Source organism: Hesperophylax consimilis, chromosome 20 (genome assembly GCF_061612785.1).
Source record: "Hesperophylax consimilis isolate HC1 chromosome 20, BYU_Hcon_1.0, whole genome shotgun sequence".
Lineage (NCBI taxonomy): Eukaryota > Metazoa > Arthropoda > Insecta > Trichoptera > Limnephilidae > Hesperophylax > Hesperophylax consimilis.
Genome location: NC_142855.1, coordinates 30,431,640 through 30,458,608, shown reverse-complemented (window position 1 = coordinate 30,458,608; position 26,969 = coordinate 30,431,640). Strand labels below are relative to the sequence as shown.

The 26,969-nt window shown below is 32.7% G+C and overlaps 1 protein-coding gene across 1 annotated transcript; it reads left to right on the top strand.

The window, feature by feature from the left end:
* The first annotated feature begins 5,715 nt into the window (after positions 1-5,715).
* LOC149414532 (uncharacterized) lies at positions 5,716-17,374 on the top strand. Its single transcript, XM_089644217.1, has 3 exons — positions 5,716-5,842; positions 8,486-8,638; positions 17,193-17,374. Exons 1-3 carry the CDS (start codon positions 5,758-5,760, stop codon positions 17,372-17,374), a joined length of 420 nt encoding a protein of 139 aa, XP_089500343.1. The 5' UTR covers positions 5,716-5,757.
* The last annotated feature ends 9,595 nt before the right edge of the window (positions 17,375-26,969 follow it).

Sequence of the window (26,969 nt, the reverse complement as noted above, 5' to 3'; positions counted from 1 at the left end):
GATGACTCTTAGTAGAACACGAAAAGTTACAGTTGGAACATGAAAAAGGTTTTTCTTTAATGTGAGTAAACTTATGACTTTTCAGATCTCTCTTTCGATAGCATGAATAGTTACAGTCGGGACAGGTAAAAGGTTTTTCACCACCATGTGAAGACATGTGACTTTTAAGATTTCCTTTTGTATAGCATGAATAGTTGCAGTCGGGACAGGAAAAGGGTTTTACCCCACTGTGGCTCAATCTATGAATTTTTAGATGCCCTTTTGTAGAACATGAAAAGATACAGTCGGAACATGAAAAGGGTTTTTCTGTAGTGTGGGTATACATGTGACTTTTCAGATCTTTCTTCCAGAAGCATGAATATTTACAACCGGGACACGACAAAGGTTTTTGTCCACTGTGGGTTAACATGTGAATATTAAGACTTCCCTTTGTATAACATGAATAATTGCAGTCAGGACATGAAAAAGGTTTTTCCCCACTGTGTCTAAGCACATGAATTTTTAGATGCCCTTTTGTAGAGCAAGAAAAGTTGCAGTCGGAACATGAAAAGGGTTTTTCTTTAACATGGGAAAACAGGTGAGTTTTTAGAGCTCCTTTCCGATGGGTTGAATAGTTGCACTCGGGACATGGAAAAGGTTTTTCTCCACTGTGGGTAAACATGTGAATCTTAAGACTTTCTTTTCTGGAACATGAATAGTTGCAGTCAGGACATGAAAACGGTTTAACTCCAGTATGGGTGTACAGGTGCAGTTCAAGCGTCGACTTACGAGAGCAGGAATAGTCACAATGAGGACATGAGTATTGTTTTTCCCCAGGTCGCGCCCTTAGCAATCCGCCTGAAATAGATAAAAATGAAATCAATATATATAAGTGTAAGCAGATACAGCGTAATTAAGAGCACGTATTGTTAACTTGAACCGTTTCGCTAACTGCTCTGGTACACTCCAGAACGTGCCACGAGTAAGATTATTTCAAATTAATTAAATGCGCAGTAACAATAAATTAATTAAATTAAACTCAGTCAACGACCTTACCCTTGACCCGCACTTAAATAATACCGCCAAATCCTTAATTAGGTAAGTCAGTGCGCAAATACATTAAATTCTGCAAAATGATGGTCAGGTGAATGACCACCACCTCAAAATCAAACAAATTTTATTTAAAAAAATTGAATTACTTGCGGTCTGGGTTATTATTTTAGAGCGCTTTAAGCATTCCATTTTAACATCCGGGAGGTCTATGTCAAGATCCTTATAAGGAATTCCACCTCCAACTTCTCCTCGGGATCCTTGTTCTGCCTTAATGGTAACTGTCTCCAAATTAATATTACCTAGTGAAACGAAACACAATACATGGTACCTCGTGCACTGCTTTGTAAAAAACTGAAAGAAATTAATGTATCCGCTTCAATATTAACATTCTGGTATCATCAACAAGAAACCCAAGTTATCTGGGAAAATTAAATGTAACCAGTTAATATGGAAAAAGGCGACAAGGAAGTATTTCTATATAAGATTCTAAATCATGCATCAGAATGAGTTCCTTACCACAGACTAGATGGCAAGTTGTTGTGTGGACCCGGCGGAGAGCGTTAAATAATGATGTGCGCAAACATTAAAAAAAATCATAGGGTAGGCTCGATAAGCATTTTTGACAACGCTTTATTTTAGCCTGTACATTTTGATTTACTTTTTGCAGCTGTGATCCGGCAATAACGAGAAGAAATTATTTCAAATTGTTATTATTTTATGTGTACAGTTTATTTGTTGTTGATTTCAAATATACATATACTTACAAATCCAGTATACAGGGACACTGGCGGGTCTAGAGTCGTTCATAATAATTTAGCTTGTAGCTTTGTTTTATTTAAAAAAAAAATAGAGTCTTGACCTGTACGACCAAGGAGGTAAACAATCAGTTTCCTTATACCGTCGTTGAGAAAACGGTTGCCCTCCAATATACATTATGAAGTTAAGAGTGCGGGATATGTGAGTTCATTTGTACAAATTAAAATAAAAGTATTACCAGCCGTTTGGTGATTTTTTTCCGAGTGCTCCAAGCCTTTCCTTACAATGTCTGGAAATTCGAAGCCAATTTCAGAAAACGAAATTTCAATTTGTTTTCCTTCTGTAGACCCTGGTTCTACTTTGAAGGTGACTCCGTCTTGAAAAGAATGCTCCGGGTTACTAAGTTTACCTGATAACAGAAAAACTTAAGTCAAAATTGGATACTTACACTAAAGAAGATGCTTAGTATGTTATATGACTCTTGGATACTTGACAACCTATATGTAACATCAATATCGGTTGAGAGAGCATGCACAATGCCACGCTACAACATGCGTGACATTGTGCATGCTCTCTCTACCGTTCATAGTTGATGTCGACTTCATAACAAAGGGTCGTTTCACTTACTCAGCTTTGCGAAAAACGGTTCTACCGGCGTCCACCTTTTCTACTTTTCTACACTTAATAACGCAGAACTCTTAAAGGTATGAATTACAGCAGTGCCTTACGATAGCCGAAACCCTCTTTCCAGACTCCCTTCACAACGTTGCCCAGACAAAAAAATTGAGGCGATGCACTACGTCGTGTAATATTTTAAATTGAGCCGCTATCAATAACAACCCTTACGTAGATGGCGATAAGGTTTAAATTCCCTCTTAACACCATCGGCCTGTTTTGATTTATGCAAGAAAAAAACATGGCCAAAAATTGCATTTTATTTTATTTTGTGGATGTTCAGTCATAAATAATTAATTTTTTTCGATTATTTTATAAATAATTTTATTTTCCACAATATACAATAAAATCATAACCGAAAATGGGTTCGTAAGTAGGAGATTTTAAACTTTAAAGCAGTTTTCATAGGCCTTGTACATTATTTTTTTCTGGACTTATAAAATGACTTATAAAATGGCTTATAAAATGACTATAAAATACTCGATTATTTCAAAGGCAAAGATGTATTCTACTAGCAGTTTTTAATTTAAGCATCTGAAACATTTCTAGGCGACCATATTTTCAAACCAAAAACACATAATTTTGCATTACTACGTATGGCATCGCCTTAAATAGAATATTAGTAACATAACCTAGAAGAGTAGCTTAGGTCGATATGTAGGAGTGAGCATGTCGTTATAGACAAGCAAAAACCTACAGTTTTAATAATTATTCCCGATCGCATTTTCGTCTGTGTAACAGTTATCTACCAAAATTTAAAAAAAAAAACACCTGAATTGCTTTCGGAAATGGATTCCGGACATTCTTTTTTGATAAAAGGATAGTCTATATCGATTTCCGTAAGTATCACAGGAACACTCTCTTCCGCACTTGTGCCTGGTTCTAACTTGATGGCGGTGGAATCCATGCTCTTACGTAAGGATCTGGTAGTTTCGTTTCACTTTAATTTTGTAATGAGGTCGAGGGATTTCTTGAGAGAAGGATGTAATGTTTTCATTCAAGGTTTTCAAATCGACGCAACGAGTAAAGCCAAAATAACATAACCAACAAAAAAGTGACAGGATGCACTGCGGAGATCTATCCATAGAAATTACGGAATTAAGAAAAAAACATGTTTCTGATAATGTGTTGCCATCTAACATCAGCGAACAAACTCTTGTGAAGTAAGAACTTTCAAGAGCTGTTGACATTTATGATTATTTTCTTCAACTATTTATTGTCAAGTCTAGAGTTGCCAAGTTAGCATATTATATGCTAAATTTGCCATAATTACTCCATGTTTAGCATAACTATTATGCTTTCAGCATATAGCATATTTATTTGGCTTACTTTTACAGAAACATGAAAATAATAAAAACCATTTTTTTAACTGACAAAAATGATATCGATTGAAAAACTGGTGTCTCAATGGAGAAACATAGTTTACATTAAATGGGAATCCTTGACTTCCACTGTAGAGTTTTGGAATGAAGTCATGCAATATGAAGATGCAGCTAATAATAACCCCTTCGGTGATTTATGTCAGTTTGCAATGTCTATTTTAACATTACCGCATTCAAATGCGGACATTGAACGTGTATTTGGCCAAATGAGTCTGGTCAAATAAAACTCCGATATCGTTTGGCGGTGAGAACCCTGAATGCCATTTTGTACGTGAGATTTGGCCTAAAGAGAGCAGGAAAGTGCTGTTATTCTTACACTGTTCCTGACGAAGTACTACGCTGCATTGAGACCAAAGAAAGTTACGACTCCGTCTCTCAGCCTTCCACATCAGCTGCTGTTGATGAAGAAGAAGAGGATGAAGATATAGATATTTGATTTCACTGATTTTATTTCTAAATTAAATTTATGTTTGCTTTTTTTGGTATTTTTTATAGTAATTTAGCATTTTTCTGGCATATTTTTCCCATCACTCTATTTCCCAACAAATACTAAGTTAAATTTATGTTGGCTTTTTTTTTGGCATTTTTTAAAGGAATTTAGCATATTTCTGGCATATTTTTCCCATCACTCTAGCATATTTTGAAGTAGTTGAGTTGGCAACACTGTCTGAGTCAAACTAATTTTGTAACGTCTTGTTATAATATTTCCGTTGCTTCTTGCGTCGCACTGTGAGTGATCTACTTATGGTCGCACGCAATACCTTGTTGCTCACCTTACATATATAATCCTGAAGTCATTCAAATTCTTGCACTTCTATTTATCTAGTGACGTTTCTTCAACACATTGGAACTGAAGATTTGTACGTAAGTGGATTTTTGTTATGTTGACTAATTAAGACTTAATTCCCTCAATTGGTGTATTTTTCTTAGAGATTAGACCACATTTTTACGTCTTGCCTTTACTCATTGTTAATATTATAACATCTACGAGATTATTTTCCTATACTCCATGAAATAATAAACCGATGTTGTAGGTATTATATACCAGATCTGATCAGAAAACACGGCTATCACCGTTTTCAGCAACTTTTCGGTTCAGAATGGCGTCATCTGCTTCGACACATGCAAACTTCACCATAGTACATTTGACAGTTCTACACTTTGTGTAGCTACTGTCACTAGAATTACTCATTTAAGTTGATGATGACCGTATAAATATATTTTCTGTCGGTCTTGTTTGTGTAGTCATTATTGCGTTTAGTTCTCCCAAGTTATTATCTCTATTCTTTCGGTTAATTGGTAAAAGTGGCGATAAAATATTTTTTTGTAAAGTCTGTGTTTTTTTTGCCGCGCAATTGTTTATTGCAATCATAATTCTGATTTAAATTCCAATCGCGGTAACAAGTAAATTTATAAAACACGATTATTTTATTTTTCGATCAGTTGAATAACTTTTAAAGTAAACGCAGTAAGTTATCAATAAAAAATTGTGTCTTCTATTTTCAAAATAATATAGCTGCAAAACAATTATGTACACGTATTTCAACGTGATTTTACGTGTTTTTTTTAAGAAAGGTGGATTTCAAATGGATATGAAACATTAGAAAAAATCCTCCAAACCTTAACCATTTTTAATATTAAATATTTTGATAATTAATTTCAAATATTTTTAAAATAAGAAATTGCATTTAGTCTATCTGTGATTTAATTTTTACTGACCAATATACCAAAAATGAATGTTTTTTTAATAGTTTCCAAAATATGACATAAGTTTCTTGCTAAATAATATTTCCACTATGACTGATGTGATAAAGTTCATATTTTTTTTTATTTTATTGCGCATTTGCGATTCTGTTACAGGTCGTGATTTATTTTGAGCTGGGACCAACCATCATCGTTATATTAAACCGGAATGCTATCACAGAAGGCCATGGACCTTCCCAACACAGAGAGTGTTACCATCAAGGAGGAACCAGCGTCCCAGGAAGAGAGTGGAGGTGAGATGCCGTATACGGATATAGATATCTACCTCCCGGGTGTGAAGAAGGAATATTTTCATCATGTGGCGAATACTACGACAGTCAGAAAATATAGATGTTCGGAATTCATATCTGTGTTGGACTGTTTTGAAAACAGGACATATTATAATTCTGGCCGTTCATTAGTTAATAATAATAATATTTTACTAATTTATGAAGGTCCTTTTTCTTGAAAAATCACCTCAAGGGCGCTTTACAAATATTTATATATTTACTAATTAATTAATAGTAGAACTACTACTGACTTAAAACTACTGACTTACATCTAAGACTTATGTATGTAGTCACTTACGACTAATGCCTATAACTACTGTCTTAATGACATATATATTTACACGTGTAGAAACTTGCAACTTACATTAACATTAACAATCTTATTTTACTAGCGCCAGAAGAAGAAGGAAGTTCTATAATATTAGGGTGTTTTTGTAATTAATTTTAGAATATGGTTGCAAAATGCGCCTAATGAGTTATTTGCATATATATCTTAAATAATGAATGATTTAAATTAATCATCGATCTTCACCGCATTTAGATGATCCATCTGCCAATAATTAAACCGATTGACGTGTTATGTTCCCACTGATATTGTCCATTGTCCATAGGCAAGTCAATAGCATCTCGACCATATCGTAAGTAGTTATAGAATGTTTTTAGTTTGGATCTAAATTCTCTTCAGCTGGTTATACATCTCAATTCCATAGGAACTTTATTCCAAGCCTTGGGGCCGGATACTCCGAATGCACGATCACCAAAATTAGTGTTCGCATTTCACTTAGGTTCTTTTGTTAATTATGTACTTACTTTAAAATGTATAATCTTTCACTTAAATTTCAAAATAAACAGGCCTATGCGAAACTTTCCTGATTCCTCGAGTAAAATCTTCATCTTATTACATATATGTTACACATATTTCAATTTAAATATTATTCCATTGAAAACAAACAACTTAATTCAGTTCTAAAGATTCTGAAGGGAAATGGAATTTCCTTCCTAAAGCGCTAGTCCCTGAAGCGAACGTATTGAGTCGTTCGTATATCGTAAATTTACCTAAAAGTTTGTTGGTGTTTCTTGAAATGTTTTTTTTATCATTTTTCTTAGCAAATGTTTCTCATTTTGTTACAGTACTATATTTGAAAGGGACGACAGTGATTTAAGGCCCCGTAGTAAGCGTTCAAAAATGGTTTGAAAGGGAGATATTTAAATACGAATGTTAGAGGGAGCGCGCTAATATTAAAAAAAAACGATAACAATGAATCGCAAATGGTGAAAATATTTAATAAAACAAGATTCGTTTGAAATAGAGATCTCTCGAGAAATGCTTTACTTGCATTTGAAGATACACAGTAAATTTTTAATGCCTATAACATATTAAATCACAGAACAAAAAATGTTTTTAATAATTTTTGGAGCTTTGCGATTTTTTTTCTATCGAGGAAATTTCATATTATCAACGTTTCGGCATAACAGTAAATAATAAACAAACGCTAAATTATGAGGTTTCATCGAATAAAGAATCCAATATTTTTTGATTATTGCATTAACAATATGTCGTTAGTATCTGTCTCGGAAATTAGTGACTTAGGCATTTGGTTTGACACGAAACTTAACTTTATCAAGCATATTGAAATAATAACCAATAAAGCTTTGAAAATGTTGGGATTTATTTTAAGGGTATCTAGTGATTTCAATAATGTAAATACTGTTAAATTATAAACATTATATATGTCACTAGTAAGGAGTCATGTAGAATACAATTCCACGGTTTGGTCCCCAAATTATGAGGTTCAGTCACAGCGATTGAAAGAATCCAAAATAAATTTTTATGATATGTAAATTTTAAAATGGGCATTCCTAGAGAAAACCTAAATTAAGATAACGTACTTTTTTCATAAAATTTAATAAAATTATCTGATCGCAGAATTATTTCCGATTTAACCTGTTTGTATAAAATTATTAATTCAATGTTTGATACCCCTGATTTATTATATGTAATCTCTTTTCATACTCCAATCAGGTCGGTTACAAGACAGTACCTACCATATTATTGTAGCTATTCTATATCAACGTCCCAATATCACACTCCTATGCGACGGATTCAACAGCTAGGAAACAAATACTACGATGTTGTTGATATATTTAGTACATCAATTTCAATATATAAGCATACCCTATTGAAGTTTTTTTCATCAAGTAGTGGAATATTTAGATCAAGTTATTTAATTTGATTTGACTTACATATAATAATTTTGTCATCTGAAACAGACAAAAATATTTTGGATTTTTTATGTTTTGTGCCTGCATGCTGTGTAGATCAAGTTCAGTGATATTTTGACTATATTTTTATTTTTCTGCAATTGTTTTAAATAGTCGTTTCCTGCACTATTTTCATGTATAATTTCGTAAATATTTTTTATATATATGTATGTAAAAGCCATAATAGGCGTGAAATAAATAAATAAATAACAAATGTATAGATATTATATTTAAAAATATTTTTTTTTTGGAACTTAAAAGAGTTAGGTATAAATTGGGACTGCAGGGCTTAATTTGTAATACGCTTTTCATCTCGGCTTATCATATTGTGTTTTGTTTCTCCAGGTATCGGTTATGTGGAGACTGTTCCCATCAAGGCAGAACTAGTAACCCGAAAAGAAGCTAGTGGAGAAACTCCTTCTACGGAAATTGACATAGACCTCCCGGATGTTAAAATAGAATGCTTAGAGCGCTCTGAAAGCATTACCCATACAGCAGGTAAAATAAAACCGGTTGTGTTATTGTTATGTCTCTACTTTACTATGCAGATTTAGTGTTGGGAACTCTTGTGAAAAGTAAAAGGTTCTTTTACTATAATTGTGTTTATTTAGTACAATAAATAGGTCTGGATTTCGCCACACTGTTCATTACCCGAGGGTTGGTAATTCTCTGTTTCTAGAAGCTTGTTGTCTGTCAATAATATCCCACAGGCAATTGCTACACTCTAGCGACATCTGTCGGACTCTGGAGTAAGCTTTATGGCTAGTGCCATCTATCACTTGAATACCCAACTTATTACCATTCATCACAGTTGTAAATGTCAACAATTCGCGTTCTTCAAATGTTTGCTCCTCTATTTATTTTATTTTAGGGAAATCAACCGTTACACTATGGTTGTTTTGTACATGTGCAATTAACTTAACTGAGAAACCAAATACAGATTTCTTTATTGTACTTTTAAACAGATATTACATATAAAATATATACAATTATGACAAGAGATACTCCATAATATATGTCATTACAATTTATGTAGTTTAGTTTAGTTGGTGTTCAAGTGAATACATTTTTAATTTAATTTTTATTTGAGAATATATCAAGCAATCATTTTGGTTTTAATTAGTTTTACATTGTTTTTCATTAAAAATATCGTATTAGGGTATGTGACGTATAATAAATCTAATCTAATTTAATAAATCCGGACAGTCAGTAATGTTGCTTACAATTTTATATAGCAAAATGCATCAATTTTTGAAAAATAGATTTGTATCCAGATAAATAGTAAATATGCGATTTGAAAGGATTGTATTTTTTTTCTGAATCCATTCAATTATGTTTATATGTAATCCATAACATGGTGACCACACATTTGACGCAGACTCTAGATGGCTTCGCACGTACACAAAGTATAGTTGTTTGTATGTAATCCATTAAATGGAGACAAACAAAGTTGAGGCATACTCTAGATGGCTTCGCACGTACACAAAGTATAGTTGTTTGTATGTAATCCATTAAATGGAGACAAACACAGTTGAGGCATACTCTAGATGGCTTCGCACGTACCTACACAAAGTATAGTGATAATGACAACGTTTTCGAATTATTTTGTATTTCTTATTATGAAACTACGCATTTTAGTAGCTTTTATTGTGATTTGATTGATATGACATCTACGTTTTAACTTCCAATCGGTAATCACACCTAGATCGCGTATATTGGAACAGGTTATAATTTTATTTTCATTTTACAAATATTAATGTATATTTTTTTTGTCAATTCTTGTTAATGAGACGTGGTGATATTTTGAACAATTAAAAAATAACTGGTTATTCTGACAATAGAAAGCTACGCTATTTAAGTCATCCTCCAATTTGATACAATTGTTTAGAGTTCTTATGCTATATTTATTTATTTATTTATTTATTTACGCCCTAATGGGCTTTTACAAAAATAGTTAACAAGTAATACAGTTGTGTTACATAGTTTACAATAAATTATGATTTTTGATTAAATTAAGGTAAATTCAAATTAATAGTGTGGATCACGGAAAGCTAAATATGTATTAAGGAACATATACATATAAAAACAATAGTGTATTCACTACAGAGTTGTGAATTCATAAATCTCAGTAAAATGATTAAAAAGATTTCGTTTTATAACTAATACGGAATCTTTAAGCATGTCTACAATATTCCCAAATTTATTGCCAAAATGATGTAGTCTATTTATAGGTGTATGAGCTTCATAGTTGGTTTTAAAATTGTCACAGAAAAATGTAGCACTTTGCCTCGTATTTCTAGTCGGTACGTAAAATTTTATTTTGGCGAGAATTTCAGAGTTGTCAATAGAATTATTAATAATTTTATTTAAAAGTACAAGGTCAGAGATGATCCGCCTATCTGATAGCGTTATTAAGTTAAGTTGTTTCATCAAAAAAACTTAGTTTATATTTTGAATTGGAATATTCAGTTTAAAGTTAATAAATCATAGAAAATTTGTGCTGTACCCTTTCAATATTGTCAGAATGCGATTTATACAATGTGGACCAAATAGGCGAATTATACTCTACCTGGCTTCTTACTAAAGAAGTGTACAATGTTTTCAAACATTCAAGTGACTTGAAATCACTCGCCGTTCTGCATATGAAACCAAGCATTTTTATAACTCTCTTTGTTATATCATTTACATGCAGAGTGAATGTTAAGTTTTCATCGAATATAACACCTAAGTCCCTGATCTGAGTGACTGATGTCAATAGTACATTATTTAAAGAGTATTCATAAGTAACATGACTTTTGATTTTACGAAAACGAATAACTTGGCACTTTTGAATATTAAGAAATAATGAATTGATCACACAATGATACAATTTATCCAAATTAGATTGTAATATATGGCAATCCTCTATACTACGTATCATTCTATATATTTTCAAATCATCAGCGAAGAGCAGAACTTGTACATCTTTAAGTACACTAACAATGTCATTTATAAATAATAAAAACAGAATTGGTCCGAGGTGAGATCCTTGGGGAACCCATGTTAAATATATAAATGTTAATATGATCCTTGATCCTATGATCCTTGGGGAACCCATGTTAAATATATATTTTGGCCACATCGCTGTGTATTTCAAATGTTTTTGTATGTATTTATTTTATGTCAACATATTCTTTGCAACATCTTTACAACTTAAGTACGCTCCATGCTCTGAGCTATATTTTTTTGTTAATATCATTTAATAATTGTTGTTTTGTTAATATCATAAAATCATTGCAAATACCTGCGCACTATTTTAGTCACATTCTGTGTATTTCTAATGTTATTGAATGTATTTGTCATTTTAGTTACGTTCTTGATGCTAACTTATTTATCTTACCAATCTATTACCACCAAAAGATCTACTACCACTCTATAACCACTTTTGTTGCTATTATTCACTTTATTATAAATATTTACTTTAAGATTGATAATTATGTAAACATAATTTCCTTTGTTTGTACCTTCACGGGATATACCTACATTTTCGACAAGTTTTCACGGGCTCAAATTAATATACACCCATTATTATTCTTATTGTTAAATGGAACAATCACATTACTACATTAAGAAACCAAATAAGAAGGCTAGCCTACATTTTCAAAAATCTAAGAAACATATTGGACAAAGTTACATTAAAAACTGTATATTATGCTCTAGTTCAATCAATGCTTTCATATAATGTTGTCTGTTGGGGTTCTTGTAACAAGACTACCTTAGAGCCTTTGAATGTTGCGCAAAAATTAATTTTAAAAATAATGTATAAGAGAAATTTTATGTATCCATCAAAGTTATTATATAGTGAAAGCAAAATTATGACAATAAGGCAGTTGTACATAATACAGGCTCTCTGTAAATTTTTCAACAACACTATTACTGCTTAAAGATCTCAACAAGTGCGCAGCACTAGAATGGGTTCTTCTTTAATGTATCAGCCGGTGTATACCAGAACATCCTTCGGACAAAGGAGTTTTTCATATAAAGCTCCGTTGCTATATAATATGCTTGGAGAAAATATAAAAACTATAGGTACGTTAAATTCATTCAAGAAAATGGTCAAAATCTCCGTACTAGCTGAGAATGATGATTTTGGATCACCCATGTTGTCGCTTATATCATAATTCCTTGTGGAAGCTCTGTTTCGATACAATCCTTATTTACTTACTGCGCATGCACTTATTTACTTCTAAAATAACTTTAGGTTATTTATTATTATGTTACTTATTATTATTATTATCTACTTAATTATCGTATTAATATTTACTTTAATTATTGTCTAGCTAAAATACTTACTTTTTATTATAATATTATCTACTTACCTATCGGTTATTATTTACCTTTTTTATTTAGTTATTTTTATTTTTTCTTATAATCTATTATTCATACTATCCATGTTGTAATTGTTAGTATGGTTACCCTATGCTTATGTCTGATAAGCCAGCACAGGTACCTTGTACTTTAGTTAACAGAAGAATATTATTGTTGCCAACTTACTTAATAATGCTTCTTTTGTTGACTTTTTTGTTTTTTGTTTTTATTTTTTTCATACATTTGTTACTAAAATTTTGTTTATTTTTGTCTACCGGTCTCGAAACGTCCGTGTCATAAACTTTTCTTTTTTTGTTTAAATTTAATTTAATGTTGTTATTATTTTTAATTTACATATATGTATTTTTTTAAATGATATTATTGTAAAGCTGCACATCTTGATACAGGAATGCCCCAGTGAGATGTGCAGAGTATGCTTTTTATGTAAAAACTGTTTTTTGAATTAAATAAATAAATTAAATTAAATATATTAACTATATACATAGTTAATATAGGGCTCTTGTGCTATATAAACTATGTATATAGTTAATATAGAGTTCTTGAGCTATATAAACACTGTGTACAGTTAATATAGAGTTCTTGCGCTATTATTTTGTGTCTAGATCGTAATAGTGAAAAAGTTTCAGAACCACGAGGAGTTTTACATTTTTTGTGAAATTTGCTTTACTCTTTATATATTTTGAGATGTTGTATAGCATAGCGGAGTGATACTATTTTTAACATGTTTAATATATTAATCAATTATAATTTAATATCACATTCCGCTTTTATGTTATGTTTAAGTATTCAAATAATTTATTCTGGTATCCCAACCAATTTTATTGATTTTTCATGATTACAAATTATACATATTTTATTCGCTTTATCCCTAATTTCTTTCAGGCTTATTCTTGAAGAAGCATCCTGGCGAAAACCAAATATCCTGTTTTCATTGTAACCGTTTCTGTTCAAGCAAGTCAACGTTAGAACGGCACTTACGCACCCATACTGAAGAAAAACTCTTTTCATGTCCTGACTGCAACTATTCATCTTCTAAAAAGGGATGTATCAAAATGCATATGTTTAACCACGGCGGAGAAAAACCTTTTTCATGTCCTGTTTGCAAATATTCATTTACTTATAAGGGACATCTTAAAAGACACATGTTTATACATAGTGGAGAAAAACCTTTTTCATGTTCCGAGTGTTACTACTCATGTTCTACGAAGGAAAATTTAAAGAAACACATAATGACTCATAGTGGAGAAAAACCCTTTTCATGTCCCGACTGCAGCTACTTAAGTTCACGAAGTGAAAATTTGAGGGCTCACATGCTAACTCACAGTCGAGAAACGCCGTTTTCTTGCTCTGATTGCAACTATACGTGTTACCAAACAGGAGATTTGAAGAGACACATGATGATTCACAGTGGTGAAAAACCTTTTTCATGTTCTAGCTGTAACTACTCGTGTTCACGAAAGGCAAATTTAAGCAAACACACGCTGATTCACAGTGAAGAAAAATCATTTTCTTGTCCCGAATGCAGCTACTCAAGTTCACAACGTGGAAATTTAAGATCTCACTTGCTGACTCACAGTAGAGAAACGCCGTTTTCTTGTCCTGACTGCAACTATTCATGTTATCAAAAGGGAGATTTGAAGAGACACATGATGATTCACAGCGGTGAAAAACCTTTTTCATGTTCCTGCTGTAAATGCTCATGTTCACGAAAAGGAAATTTAAAGAAACACATACTGATTCACAGTGGAGAAAAACCTTTTTCTTGTCCCTACTGCGCATACTCAAGTTCACAACGTGGAAATTTAAAGACTCACATGCTGACTCATAGTGGAGAAACGCCGTTTTCTTGTTCTGACTGCAACTATTCGTGTTTTAAAAAAGTAGATTTGAAGAGACACTTGCTGTTTCACCACGAAAAAAAACTTTTTTCATCTTCCGACTGTAATAATTTATGCATGAAAAGGATTTTCGAAGAGTCCACGCTGACGCACGCCTGAGAAAATGAATTCATTACCCAACCGCGCTCCATAAACACGAGCTATTCTCAAGCTGAGATGTATTGATTAACACCAAGAACGCTTTGTATGTTTACACTTGTTATATTGTTACACAGGAGAGTATCAAAATAATAGTCTCTAATTACGTATATAGTTTGCATCTGTTTTTTGAAGATTCAAATATGAGTTGACATAAATAAAGATAGATGAATGTTGTGTTTCATTGCAAAACGCTGGAAACATTTTTTTACAATAAATGTTAAAAAAATTCAAAGTAAAATAGAAATAACCTTTCCTCACCTAAAAAGGACTATCCTGGCTCTTGTGTTTGGTGACAGAATTCTAGCTCATTTATATAAAAAGTATTAGTCAAGTAAATAATAACAACAAAAATATGTAAGAAAAACGCAAGATTTCTTTATAATTGTTTAAAAATAGTAAAATAATAATAAAACAATTGAACACTTTTCTTATTGGATTTACATTATTCCATAGATATATAACACCCATAGTAGACTAGATCGCCAATCACCCTTCCTCCCGTATAGCAGTGCCCGTAGTGATTTGAAGAGCCGATCCGCCATCTTGAAAAGGTCAGCCGTGATTTGCCTGCTTGTGTACAGTGGAGAATTGATTGCAAGTTTATCAAGTTTAATTAAATATTTTAGATTGTTTGAACCATGGTTGTGGCGTGTGCAGCATGGGGTTGCACCAACAGACGCGACAAGAAGAGAAAATAAGAATTTAATTAGAAATATAGTATATATTTCATAAAAAAGATGTTTAAACAAATATTTATTTATTTATTTATATACATATATATATATATACGCCTAAAAAGGCTTTTACATAGATAGTGATACATGATGCAGTGTACATAGGAGAATATGTATTATACAGGAGATATTGACAGTAAATAGATATAATCCATTTTAAAGAAGGTACAAAATACACACTTGTAAAATTGTGATTACAAGTATAATAAGAAAATATAAAGCAATATTAGTAAAACGTAAGAGTAACATAAAGTAAAAAAGAAATTACAACAACACTACATATAAGACAAAACATTAAAACTAATTTACCAACGCTAGGTACTCTAATTTGTAGGATTCAACAAAGTGTTGGTGTAGATTATGCTTAGTTCTATATATGGAGTCAATAAATAAATCAATAGCGCCCCCATACTTGTTGCCCAGATCATGCCTCCTATTGGTCAGTGAGTGTGTCTGATAGTTGGTCGAGTATGTATTACAGAAAAATGTTATATTTTGTCTTGTATTCCTAGTCGGCACATGTAGTTTAATAGTGGCAAGGATGGCAGGACTATCAATTAAGCTGTTAATGACTCTGTGTAACACAACCAGGTCTGAAATAATTCTCCTGTCAGACAGTGTTATTAGATGCAATTGATTCATCAAACTGACATAATTAATGTAATCAATAGGAATTCCGAGCTTAAAATTTACGTACTTAAGAAATTTGTGCTGAACTCTTTCTACATTATTGGAGTGAACTTTATATAAAGGGGACCAAATAGGTGAATTATACTCCAATTGACTTCTGACTAATGAAATATAGAGGGTTCTCATACAATCTATGGACTTAAAATTAAGTTAATATTAGTTAAAGCTCTGCAAAGGAAGCCAAGCATCTTTAAAGTCTTATTAGATATAGGTATAGTTGATGTGTTCAATGAATGACAAGTTTTCATCGAATATTACACCCAAGTCACGAATATGTGATACTGATATTAATTTAATATTATTTAATGTATATTCATGTAGTATATTATAACTGATAATATACTACATTAATTTAATAATATAGTAATAATAATATAATGTAGTATATTATAACTGATAATATACTACATAAAAATATGTACGATAGAATGCATGTATTTTGAATTCCCGCCGTAATCTGACTCTTTCAAGATGGCTTCAAATTCCTACGGCAATGGCCGCCAGGTTGGCGATCTAGTCCACTATGGGTGTTATATATCATTGCATTATTCGAAATCCGTCTTATGCCGAGGGACGAATCACATTTTGGAAAATGAATTCTGATCAAAACCTTGAACTGTAGAACCGCCCAGCATAAAATTTTCCTTTCCTAAATACGCTCTTTAAAGAACGTAAATAAATATTTTTTAAATAAATACCGGAAAGTCCAATTTTCCAATTATGTCCTAAATCCTGTCACCAAAATAATTCCTACTGTCAAAAATAATTATTTTCCAGACTTTACCTGGCCAGTGAAAGAATTAATTCACAAGCTTGTATTTGACTGGCAACATTTTTTCGGTGAATTTGGGAGAGCTCCGTTTCCGGCAAAAAAAGAGGCTCACTTTTGGAATTCTCGCGGGCTGGGGAACCGTCGAAAATTCGACTATGTCACCTAATTAAGTTATCGATCTGTTTCTTTTAATTTTTCGGGAAATCCTTGTTGGTAAGATGTTTGTGCTTGTGTCAAAGTGTTATTTTGGAGTTAACAAAATGAATACTTTTGTTTTCGAGATGACTTAAAAGTGTGAAGTGACACCGGAGGATTTTGCTTTGCACTCCCGAATCGAAAACCATCTGCCATTGGAGATGATAGAGCAATTAATTTTTAATCACGCGGATACGCCCCGAAACAGAATCGAACTCGCAAAGGACTTATTTGTGGGCTTTCTCGATGAAAAGGCCTCAATGGAACCCCATCCACCAGCAAATTGGAGGCTACCCTCGCTTTTGAAGGATCAGCTTCGCGGGATGCAGTGGTCTCGTCATACAGGCTCATGTCGCACCAGGGATCTTGCTCCGGCCTCCTACATTCTGCGCTACCGACTTGTTCTACGCACATTCCACGTAGGATCTTTAGTTAGCTCAGTTTTTACTGTGGGTCCACAGAGATGCTTGTTGCTTGTCAATTAGCTTTGCGTGTGATGTTTATTAAAGAATATTTTTTTCTTGGTTTAAACATACATTGTATGATCGCTCCAAAAATAATCTTTTATTTTAGAACAAAAGTAGAACCTTTTACAATAACAGTAAAAGCTGCCATATCCCACTAATCCTAAGAGGGTCTCAACAACCCGGCTAATTTCCAAACGTTACAATCCTGTATCTAAATTTCGCACCATAACTCCATCAAAAACGGTAGTTATGTCGGTGATAAACAAGGAAAACAATACTGTACCTAAATGTGACCCCTGTAGAACACCGGCGAACATTTCAAATTGGTGTAAATAGTGTGAGTTGAGTTTGACTGATATTTTTGTTTGGTGAAGATAACTCTCAAAAAATTTCAAAATATTCCCCGTTATTCCAAGGATTCTTAGTTTATGTATAAGAATTGAGGCGTGTTGAAACGAAGACATAAATCTCCACCATTTATTTATTTTATTTATTAATCTTAAGTTAGCTCACATCTTCGTGTGTGCTAATAGTTTTATAAACATATAAACATGTACATTGTTTGGCAAACATAATCTTTCTTTAAATATTTCAATAAAGTCACAAAAAAAACATTCATAATTGAGATAGACATATTTTCTTAATTCATTTTTGAACTTATTAATATTTTCTATCACAGCAATTTCCTTCGGGATTTTGTTATAGAGTTGAACGGCCTGGTACATCAGAGATTTTTGGGTGCTTGTTTTTTTTCTTGTTGGCAATCTAATTTGCTTAGAATTTCTCGTCCCGTGTCCGTGTATCTCGTTATTGTAATTTATTTTTCTTTTCAGTTCCTTAGACATCATCCCTAAGTTAATTTTATGTATAAAAATAAGTACATTCAAATACACAGTTTGCTTCACCGTCAAAATATTCAGCTCCTTTAACATGTCTCTTATCCGTGTGTATATGTTGCGCTTAAGTATTATTCGCATTGCTTTATTTTGCAGTATTTGCATTTTTTTCATTTTCTCTTTATTGTAGAGAAAAAGAATACTTGAACAGTAATTAAAGTGTGGTGATATAATTGTATTGTATATTATCTGGCATGTTTCTTTATTTACTTTGTTTCTGATTCTACCAAGAAATGATATTTTTTTTGCAATTTTTTTAATTGTATAGTCTGCATTTTTTGAGAAGTTCAATTTTGAGTCTATAATAACACCTTGATATTTAATTTCTTCCACTTTTTTATGATTTCTCCATTTATAGAAACCTTTGGTTTCTCATGCGTATTTGTTCTGCCTATATGCATGTATTTTGTCTTATTTACATTTAGTTTTAATTTATTTAGTTTGAGCCATTTTGACAATGTTTCTAAGTCACTATTTATCTTTTTGATTGCTTTCTCATAATTATCTTCTGCAATATAAATTAGTGCGTCGTCTGCAAACAGTCTTATTTTGCAATGTTTAATATTTTTACCATATCATTTATGTAGAGTATAAACAATATCGGACCCAATACAGATCCTTGCGGTACACCCAGCTTATTTTCAATCGGATTTGATATATTGTTTCTTATCTTTGTTGTTTGTTGTCTGTTGCTTAAGTAGTTTTTAAACCATTCCAGTTCTTTCCCTTTTATTCCATATTTTTTAATCACTCTTTTTCTATCTATTGTTTCAAAACCTCTCTCAAAATCTAAAAACACCGCAACAATATGCAAGTTTTTATCTATGTCTTCCTTCCAATCATCAATTACTAAATTTAACGCTGTTTCACATGAACTATTGTTCCTAAATCCAGATTGTTTGTCACAAAGGATGCTATTATTTTCCAAGTATTCTTCAAGTTGAGATTTAATTATGTATTCCATCACTTGCTCATATTTTGGTAACATATTTACAGGTCGAAAGTCTTCACATTTTTTTGTGTTCGAAATCTTTGGAATCGGTATCACCATAGACGTTTTCCATGATTCAGGAAACTTCCCTGTTTCTAACGATTCGTTTATTAAACTAAAAAACATTGGTGTAAAATGAGTTAGATATGGCGATGGATAGAGAATCAAAAATACTATCGACTGCTGCAAAGGTTTCGGAGCATGAACCACAATATCCCATACATTTTTGAATTTTAATATTTAGTTCCACAACAAACATGGCAATCTCTTTTAGGTTACGAACAAAAACAGCAGTTTTTGTTTGAGCCAATCAGAGACCCAGAAATATGATATTCAAAATGGCCACCCCATACAAAGTGTGAACAGCTGGTGTGATACATAAGCTCGGTTTTTTTATGTTTTGTGGTGAAAAATTGATTTATATTACTGTAAACTTTATTTAAATCAAAGGTGGAATGTTTTCCAAGTGAAGTTACACCAGAAATGGCAAAGAAGCGTGCGAAAAAAAAAGAAATGTCGAAGAGGAATGTTGCCAAAAACAGAGGTTAGTAATGCATATAATGTTATGGTAAACATCAAACTTTTTTCCGTTTGGTGAAATGCCCATACATATGTTTTTATTACCCGTGAAATATTAAGATAAAGTGTAATATTGTGATAAAGAGGATACTAAAATATTTATCTTTTGTTTATTATTTGGTACTAACCTATTTAATATACAACATAATTTTTTTTTCAGATATTCGGCAAAACAATTCCTGCTCACTCAACCATTTTTGCTCTTTATTATGACCATTTTTCAATATTATTTTATATTTAATTAATAATTACTGGATAAGCCACTTTTGTATTTTTTTAATTTGAAATTAAATTCATTAAAAAACATTTCAGAAATTCCAGAAAATAATAATATTATAAAATTGTACCATAATTGGACTTACATGTCTGTCGTACAATAAAAAAAAATAAAAAATAAAAAATAAAAAAAATTATGGCAGGATACTGTGTCTTTTATTCGTCACTATTTTGTTTGTTTTGTGAAATTAATTATTTTAAGAGTTACATATAAGCATTAATTTATTTTCTGTTCTGTTCCTATTTTTTGTACCGTTGTTACTTTGCATGACGTGTTGTTACTTTGCCTATTTTTTTCAAAATATGGAATCTATCGCATTGCACTACCGCGGCATACATTCTGTAAAATTGTCTTTCCAATATGTAAATTGTCTTGTGTTGTAAAATATGTCTTTCCGAATAAATATGTAAAATGAAACTTATTACTGATTTCCGTGATATACTGTAACCTAAAAAAAATGGCCCTTTCAGTTCGTAACAAAACTAACAAAATCCACATGTGTTTGGAACAAAACCGGCAGTGTCCAACCTTCCAGAACAAAAGCAGCAATATCCATCTATTAATGGGCCGTTTTCGCAAGATTTTGGTCGCTAGAGGCGCTATTGTTCTACCGGTCCAACTTTTTGTGTTTAACTGTCAGATTCCATACATTTTTTAGGCCGTTTGACGCAATTTAGTGTTTTAAATATTACAATAATGCCGTCAACCTGTTGTAGTGTTCCTATGTGTAGACATAGGGGTGTTTCCCAAAGATAGAGACTTAAAGGGATTCATTCCATCAAACGTCTAAAATGGGCACCGACTCCTACATCTGTAGTCTGTAAAGCTCGTTTCAGATTATGTAGTCAATGATATTAACCATAACAGTAAGAACATTTAATTGATATCTTTCTATAATTCAATATAATATAAAGGTATAGTATAATGAACAAGTAAAGAAACATTATATTTAGCCTTCTTTCGCAGTTGACATTATTTAACAAACGTACCTAATAACCGTAAATATAAGTGTAGTCAATCACAACTAACATTAATAATTATGGTAGACATAATATCTTATTTCCTTTCTTTAAATTAACCATATTATATCTAGTTGTCTTACCTATGTAGAACGATGGTAAACCAACTATGTTGCAATGATTGAATTATAAATATTAGAATCACGGAACATTTAAGATGTTTAAATAACAATAATTTTTCAGAGTTTGCCAATCATCTCATTTCTACCGATCATACTTTTAGTAAAGATACAGGGGTTAAAATTCTTCACCGTAGTAATAAAGGCAAAAAATTAGATAATTTAGAAGCACTTGAAATCAGAAAATCTCTCAATAATAACTCCAGTATAATAAATAACCAAATAAATCTGTCTTATAGTCCTATTTTAGACATATTTCCAGTTAACCGCTCTGTTCTTCCTGGAATTCCCGTAATTACCCTTTCCACTTTGTCCACCCCTCCCTCAAACACTTAACATTTTTGTATATTTATGTCAATATTTTGTGTAGTAGATCGGTTTTTAATATTCTCCTGACGAAGGAAGGGTTCTTCCGAAACCGGTAGAGTGAAAATAAAACTATAGTGGTCAAAAACAAATGTATGTGTTTTTATTATAAATTATGACGAGCTACAAAGTGAATGCTTTTTACAATTATATTTTTATTATTGCAATTTTTTTTTTTTTATAGTGAATACCTCACAAGAGTCCCAACTGCTCCCGTCTGGAGCCAGTGAGACTATGGCATCCCCAATTGGGGGATGTTGTGAGGCTGAAGGTAAGTGGGGAAGGGAAAGAGGAAGGTGGGGAAGTACCTGGCTATTCAGATCTAGTCACTAAACACGGCTAAAGCCATTTGGAGCAACGTTTCAATTCTGAATGGTGGTCTTACACCAGGGCGATACTGGTAGTATCTTCCACTCTGGAACGTGCCGCAAATATACTATATATTATTTTAATTAATTAATTGTGAAATAACACAAATCAATCAAATAGAATTTATTTGCGCACGCCGGGTTCGAACCCGCGACCTTCGGAATGGCAGTCCAATGCGTTACCACTGGACTATGCCGGCCGTCAGTAATAATTTTATTACACGGTTATCAAACTGTCTGGCACGAGATTTCTGGGCGGCTGATTCTTCATTGTTGGCAATCTAATTTACTGTGCATTTCTCGTCCAATGTCTGTGTATCTCGTAATTGTAATTTAATTTTTAGTAGGAGTGTTTTAGGAAAAAAAAATCAAATTGTTTCTTGACGTAGACCGTTTTGTATTTTATATCATGCAAGTATGGAAGTTTGAGCATAATTTTATTTTCAGATGTACTGTACAGGCAAAAGCTACTGAAAGGTGTAGTTCCTTCAATATTTTCCTGGATAAAAGTAGAAGGAAGTAATTTAGAACTAAGAAACAGACTGGAAAGGCATCTGAAATGTGAAAAAACATATATAAATTCTACAAAACCAAAACCACAAGATGAAGTGGCGTTGCCTGTGAATCTAGAAGACGTGGCGTTGGAAGTCATATTGCCTTTTGATACTCCGTGTGATAGACCGACTCTAGATAAAGACACTCAGACAGATAATAAAAAGGAAAGGTTAACAAGAGAATTTTCAAGTCAAACCATGAAACACTCTGAGTTCAGTATAATGACATACAAGAAAGACCCTGCCTCAATTCATTTTTATACCGGTTTAGAGTCATACGAGAAAGTGCTGTTTGTTTTTCAATCCTTAGGACAAGCCTCACACTGTTTAAAATACTTTTATGGTAATCCTCCCAATAATATAAATGCATTTGAACAATTTTTTTTAATATTAATGATATTGAGAACACACAAAACATTTTTGAAATTGCAAGAATGTATCTTATATCTATTAAAGACGTTTCTAATATTTTTATTACATGGGTGAAATTCATATCACTGCAGTGGAAAGAGCTCAACCTTTGGACATCAACTGATTTTAGAGACAAATACCCTAACACGAGGTTAATGATTGACGGCACGGAATGTCCAATTAAACGGCCTACACTACCGACTGCCCAGCAAGCAACCTTTTCTACCTATAAAAACAGAAATACTGTTAAAGTACTATTACACTACACTACCCGTAGAGGCCTCATAAATGATGTGTCTCCAAGCTATGCAGGCTCTGCCAGTGATCGCCAGATCATTGAAAAAGCAAACTTTTATCCCTGTGTGATGTTGGTGATTCCATTATGGCTGACAAAGGTTTTAATGTCCAGGACATCTTTGCACCATATGGTGTCACCATAAACATTCCAACATTTTTCAAAGAAACAAACAGAATTACTAGGAGTGTTTTAGAAAATGACAGAAAAGTTGCTAGCAAAAAGGTGCACATAGAAAGAGTAATAGGACTTTTAAAAACATATAAAATTTTGAAATCCCCTATGAACTATACCGAGACAATACTTTCATCAGATATAATATTTATATGTTGCATGTTGTGTAATTTTAGATCAAGTATAATAGATAAAGATGCTTAATAAATTGTATGTAAAAAAAAAGAGTTTTTTTAGGCCACACGAGTGAAGTAAAACTTCACTAACTTATGCCAGGTACACGCTGTATATAATGCTAAAATACGGTAGTCCTCGTTAGCTAGCTCTAGCTCCTTCTCCTTCTCCCGCCTCCCGTAATGGATCGTGATTATACAACGCTAGGTTGAATTCCATCGTTTTACCTTATTCATTAAAATGATTTTACCTGTATCTATAATTTATTGTCTTGCTGAAATAAAATTGCTTAACATGTAACCGAGTTTTCATTTTTCTGTATGTGTTAATATTTTGACATTTCTAACAAGTTTATTTATTAAATATTTTAGGCTAATAAGTAAGCTTCGAATAAGAATTATATTTAAATATTGAAGACAATATTAGTGATTTCTAAACGAAAATCTGAAACAGAAAAATCAGAAAAGGAAACGGTTTTTTGAAAACCTTTTCTATTTCTATTTCTATATTGTCTTCAATATTTAAATATTAAAATTTGAGGTTTTACTCAAAAAGTTATTCCAAAAAATAAATAAGAATTATATTGTTTATGGTCACGCCTCTTTTTAGTTTTTCCTGTTCTCGTCGATGTTAATAGTGACGTAGTATTGTCGCACGCATAAAATTTGTTTAAATATTGGCATACCATTGGTCAAATAGAGGTCCAATTTGTTTCTAACAAAAAGCCGGAAGATATGGAAATAGAGAGTGGTTTATTTATGCTGAGGGATCGGGAAGGCAATATGAGCATAGAGCTCATTCCGTGACCAAAGCCACCGTACCTGCAGTTTGTCGAAGCAATCACTTTGCCATTCATTAACATCATTATAATTATTATTCTTCGCTTTGACTTTTGGAGATTATAATCCACGTTCATCCGCGTTATCACAGCATGAACCATGGTCGCCATCGATCACGATGTCTACGATGAAGAAATGGCTTACAATCGATGACATCTTTTGCAGTTGGAGATCTTGTACTTCCCGATATTGGGCTGGAACCTGGGGTCTGCAAAGGACGCAGCACGTTCTCGTAGGTGGCCGATCAATCCTCGGCTGCCGGACACGTGACTTGATTCGGACGTAACCAGGAACCACGGGACTTGAGCCCAGTTTCAGCACAGGTGAGGGCACGGTGCTTTGTTCCTCCATCGCAAGTTCTTCCATTTGCATAAACTTATTATTTACTTAAATAGATTTTAATTTTAGTGTAAAAGACACCTTTTTAATTTAATTTACCCTATTCACATAACTATACAATCTGACATTTAAATTAATAGCTTACAAAAAGTATAACAAAGTACAAGTTATTTTATGCAACGAACTGAAATAGGAGGAAAATCTGCTCAATCTTAGGACGGGTTGTTTCGGAGTATTTGAACAATTCATCAAATTTCAACGTTCATTTCTGGGATCTGTGAAAGTCCAATTCAAGTTCTGTCATTATATCATTATAAGCTGACAAAACTGAAATAAAAACAGAACTTGAAAAAATCCTTCACAGAACTTGAAAATGAACGTTGAAATTTGATTAATTATACAAATACTCCGAAACAACCCGTCCTTAGACAATTGGTTTTACCGTTAAACTCCCAAGTATAGTAATAACAATTTGAAGTAAATAATCATAAATGTAAATCGGATCTTGAAAGTTCCTACTTGAAATGAGTTTGTTCGCTGTTGTTTTATGGCAACACTTGGATATCATTAGAAACTCGATTTTTTCTTAATTCTATAATTTCTATGGATATATCTCCGCGTGCATCCTGTCACTTTTTTGTTGGTTATGTTATTTTGGCTTTACTCGTTGCGTCGATTTGAACACATTGAACGAAAACATTCCATTCTTCTCTCAAGAAATCCCTCGAACTCATAACAAAAGTAACAGAACTACCAGATCCTTACGCAAGAGCATGGATTCCACCGCCATCAAGTTAGAACCAGGCACAAGTTCGGAAGAGAGTGTTCCTGTTATACTTACGGAAATCGATATTGACTATCCTTTTATCAAAAAGGAATGTTCAGAATCTATTTCCGAAATCAATTCAGGTGTTTATTTTTTTTTAATTTTTGGTACATAACTGTTACACAGACGCAACTTGCGATCGGGAATGATAATTAAAACTGTAGGTTTTTGCTTGTCTATAAAGACATGCTCACTCCTACATATCGACCTAAGCTACTCTTCTGGGTTATGTTACTAATATTTTTATTTATTTTTGTAACTGGGCAAAGTTGTGAGGTCGGTCTGGGTAGAGTGTTTCGGTTGTCGTTAGGGACTGCTGTAATTCATACCTTGAAGATTCCTACGTTAAGTGACGTAGAATAGGTAGACGTCGGTAGAGCTGTTTTTCACAAAGCCGAGTCAGTGAAACGACCCGTTCTATTGAAGTCGACATTAACTATAAACAGTAGAGAGATCATCCACGCAACAATATGCGTGACATTGTGCTCAAATGCTCTCAACCGTTCAGAGTTAATGTAGACTCCATTAGAACAGGTTGTTTCACCGACTTGAGAGAGCATGTACAATGTCACATATGTTGCTGTGTGACATTGTGCATGTTCTCTCAACGGATATTGATGATATTTTGATACATATCGGTAGTCAAGTATCCAATAGTCATTTAACCTACCAAGCAACCTATTCAGTGTATAGATCCAATTTTTAATAAAGTTTTTCTGTTATCAGGTAAACTTAGTAACCCTGAGTATTCTTCTCAAGACGGAGTCACTATCAAATTAGAACCAGGGTCTACAGAAGGAGAAAAAATTGAAATTTCGTTTTCCGAAATTGGCTTCGAACTTCCAGACATTGCACGGAAAGGCTTGGAGCACTCACGTCAGCACTCGGAAAGAATTCTCCAAACGGCTGGTAATACTATTATTTTAATTTTTACAAATAAACTCGCGTACTTTTACTTCCTCACATTGGAGGGGCCCCACCGTTTTCCCAACGACGGTATTTGGAAACTGACTGTTTACCTCATTCATCGTACACGTCAAGACTCGATAACTATTAAGCTACAAGCTTTATTATTATGAACGACTCTAGACCCCCCAGTGTCCCTGCAAACAGCATTTGTTTGTATTCATAATTGCACTCAATAACGAATATACAGTACAGATAAAATAAATAAAAAATCAATTTGAAATAATTTCTTCTCTTTATTGCCGAATCACAGCAAATAAAAGTAAATCAATATGTAATGCATGGCTAAAATTAAGCGTTGTCAAAAATACTTATCGAACCTCCCCTATGAATGTTTCTATGTTTGCGTATAGGACTATTTAACGCGCTGC

Coding starts and splice junctions, on each gene's coding strand:
- LOC149414532 (XM_089644217.1), top strand. CDS start 5,758: ATGCTATCACAGAAGGCCATGGACCTTCCCAACACAGAGAGTGTTACC. Junction 5,843..8,485: donor GTCCCAGGAAGAGAGTGGAG/GTGAGATGCCGT, acceptor TTGTTTCTCCAG/GTATCGGTTATGTGGAGACT. Junction 8,639..17,192: donor AAGCATTACCCATACAGCAG/GTAAAATAAAAC, acceptor CTCGATGAAAAG/GCCTCAATGGAACCCCATCC.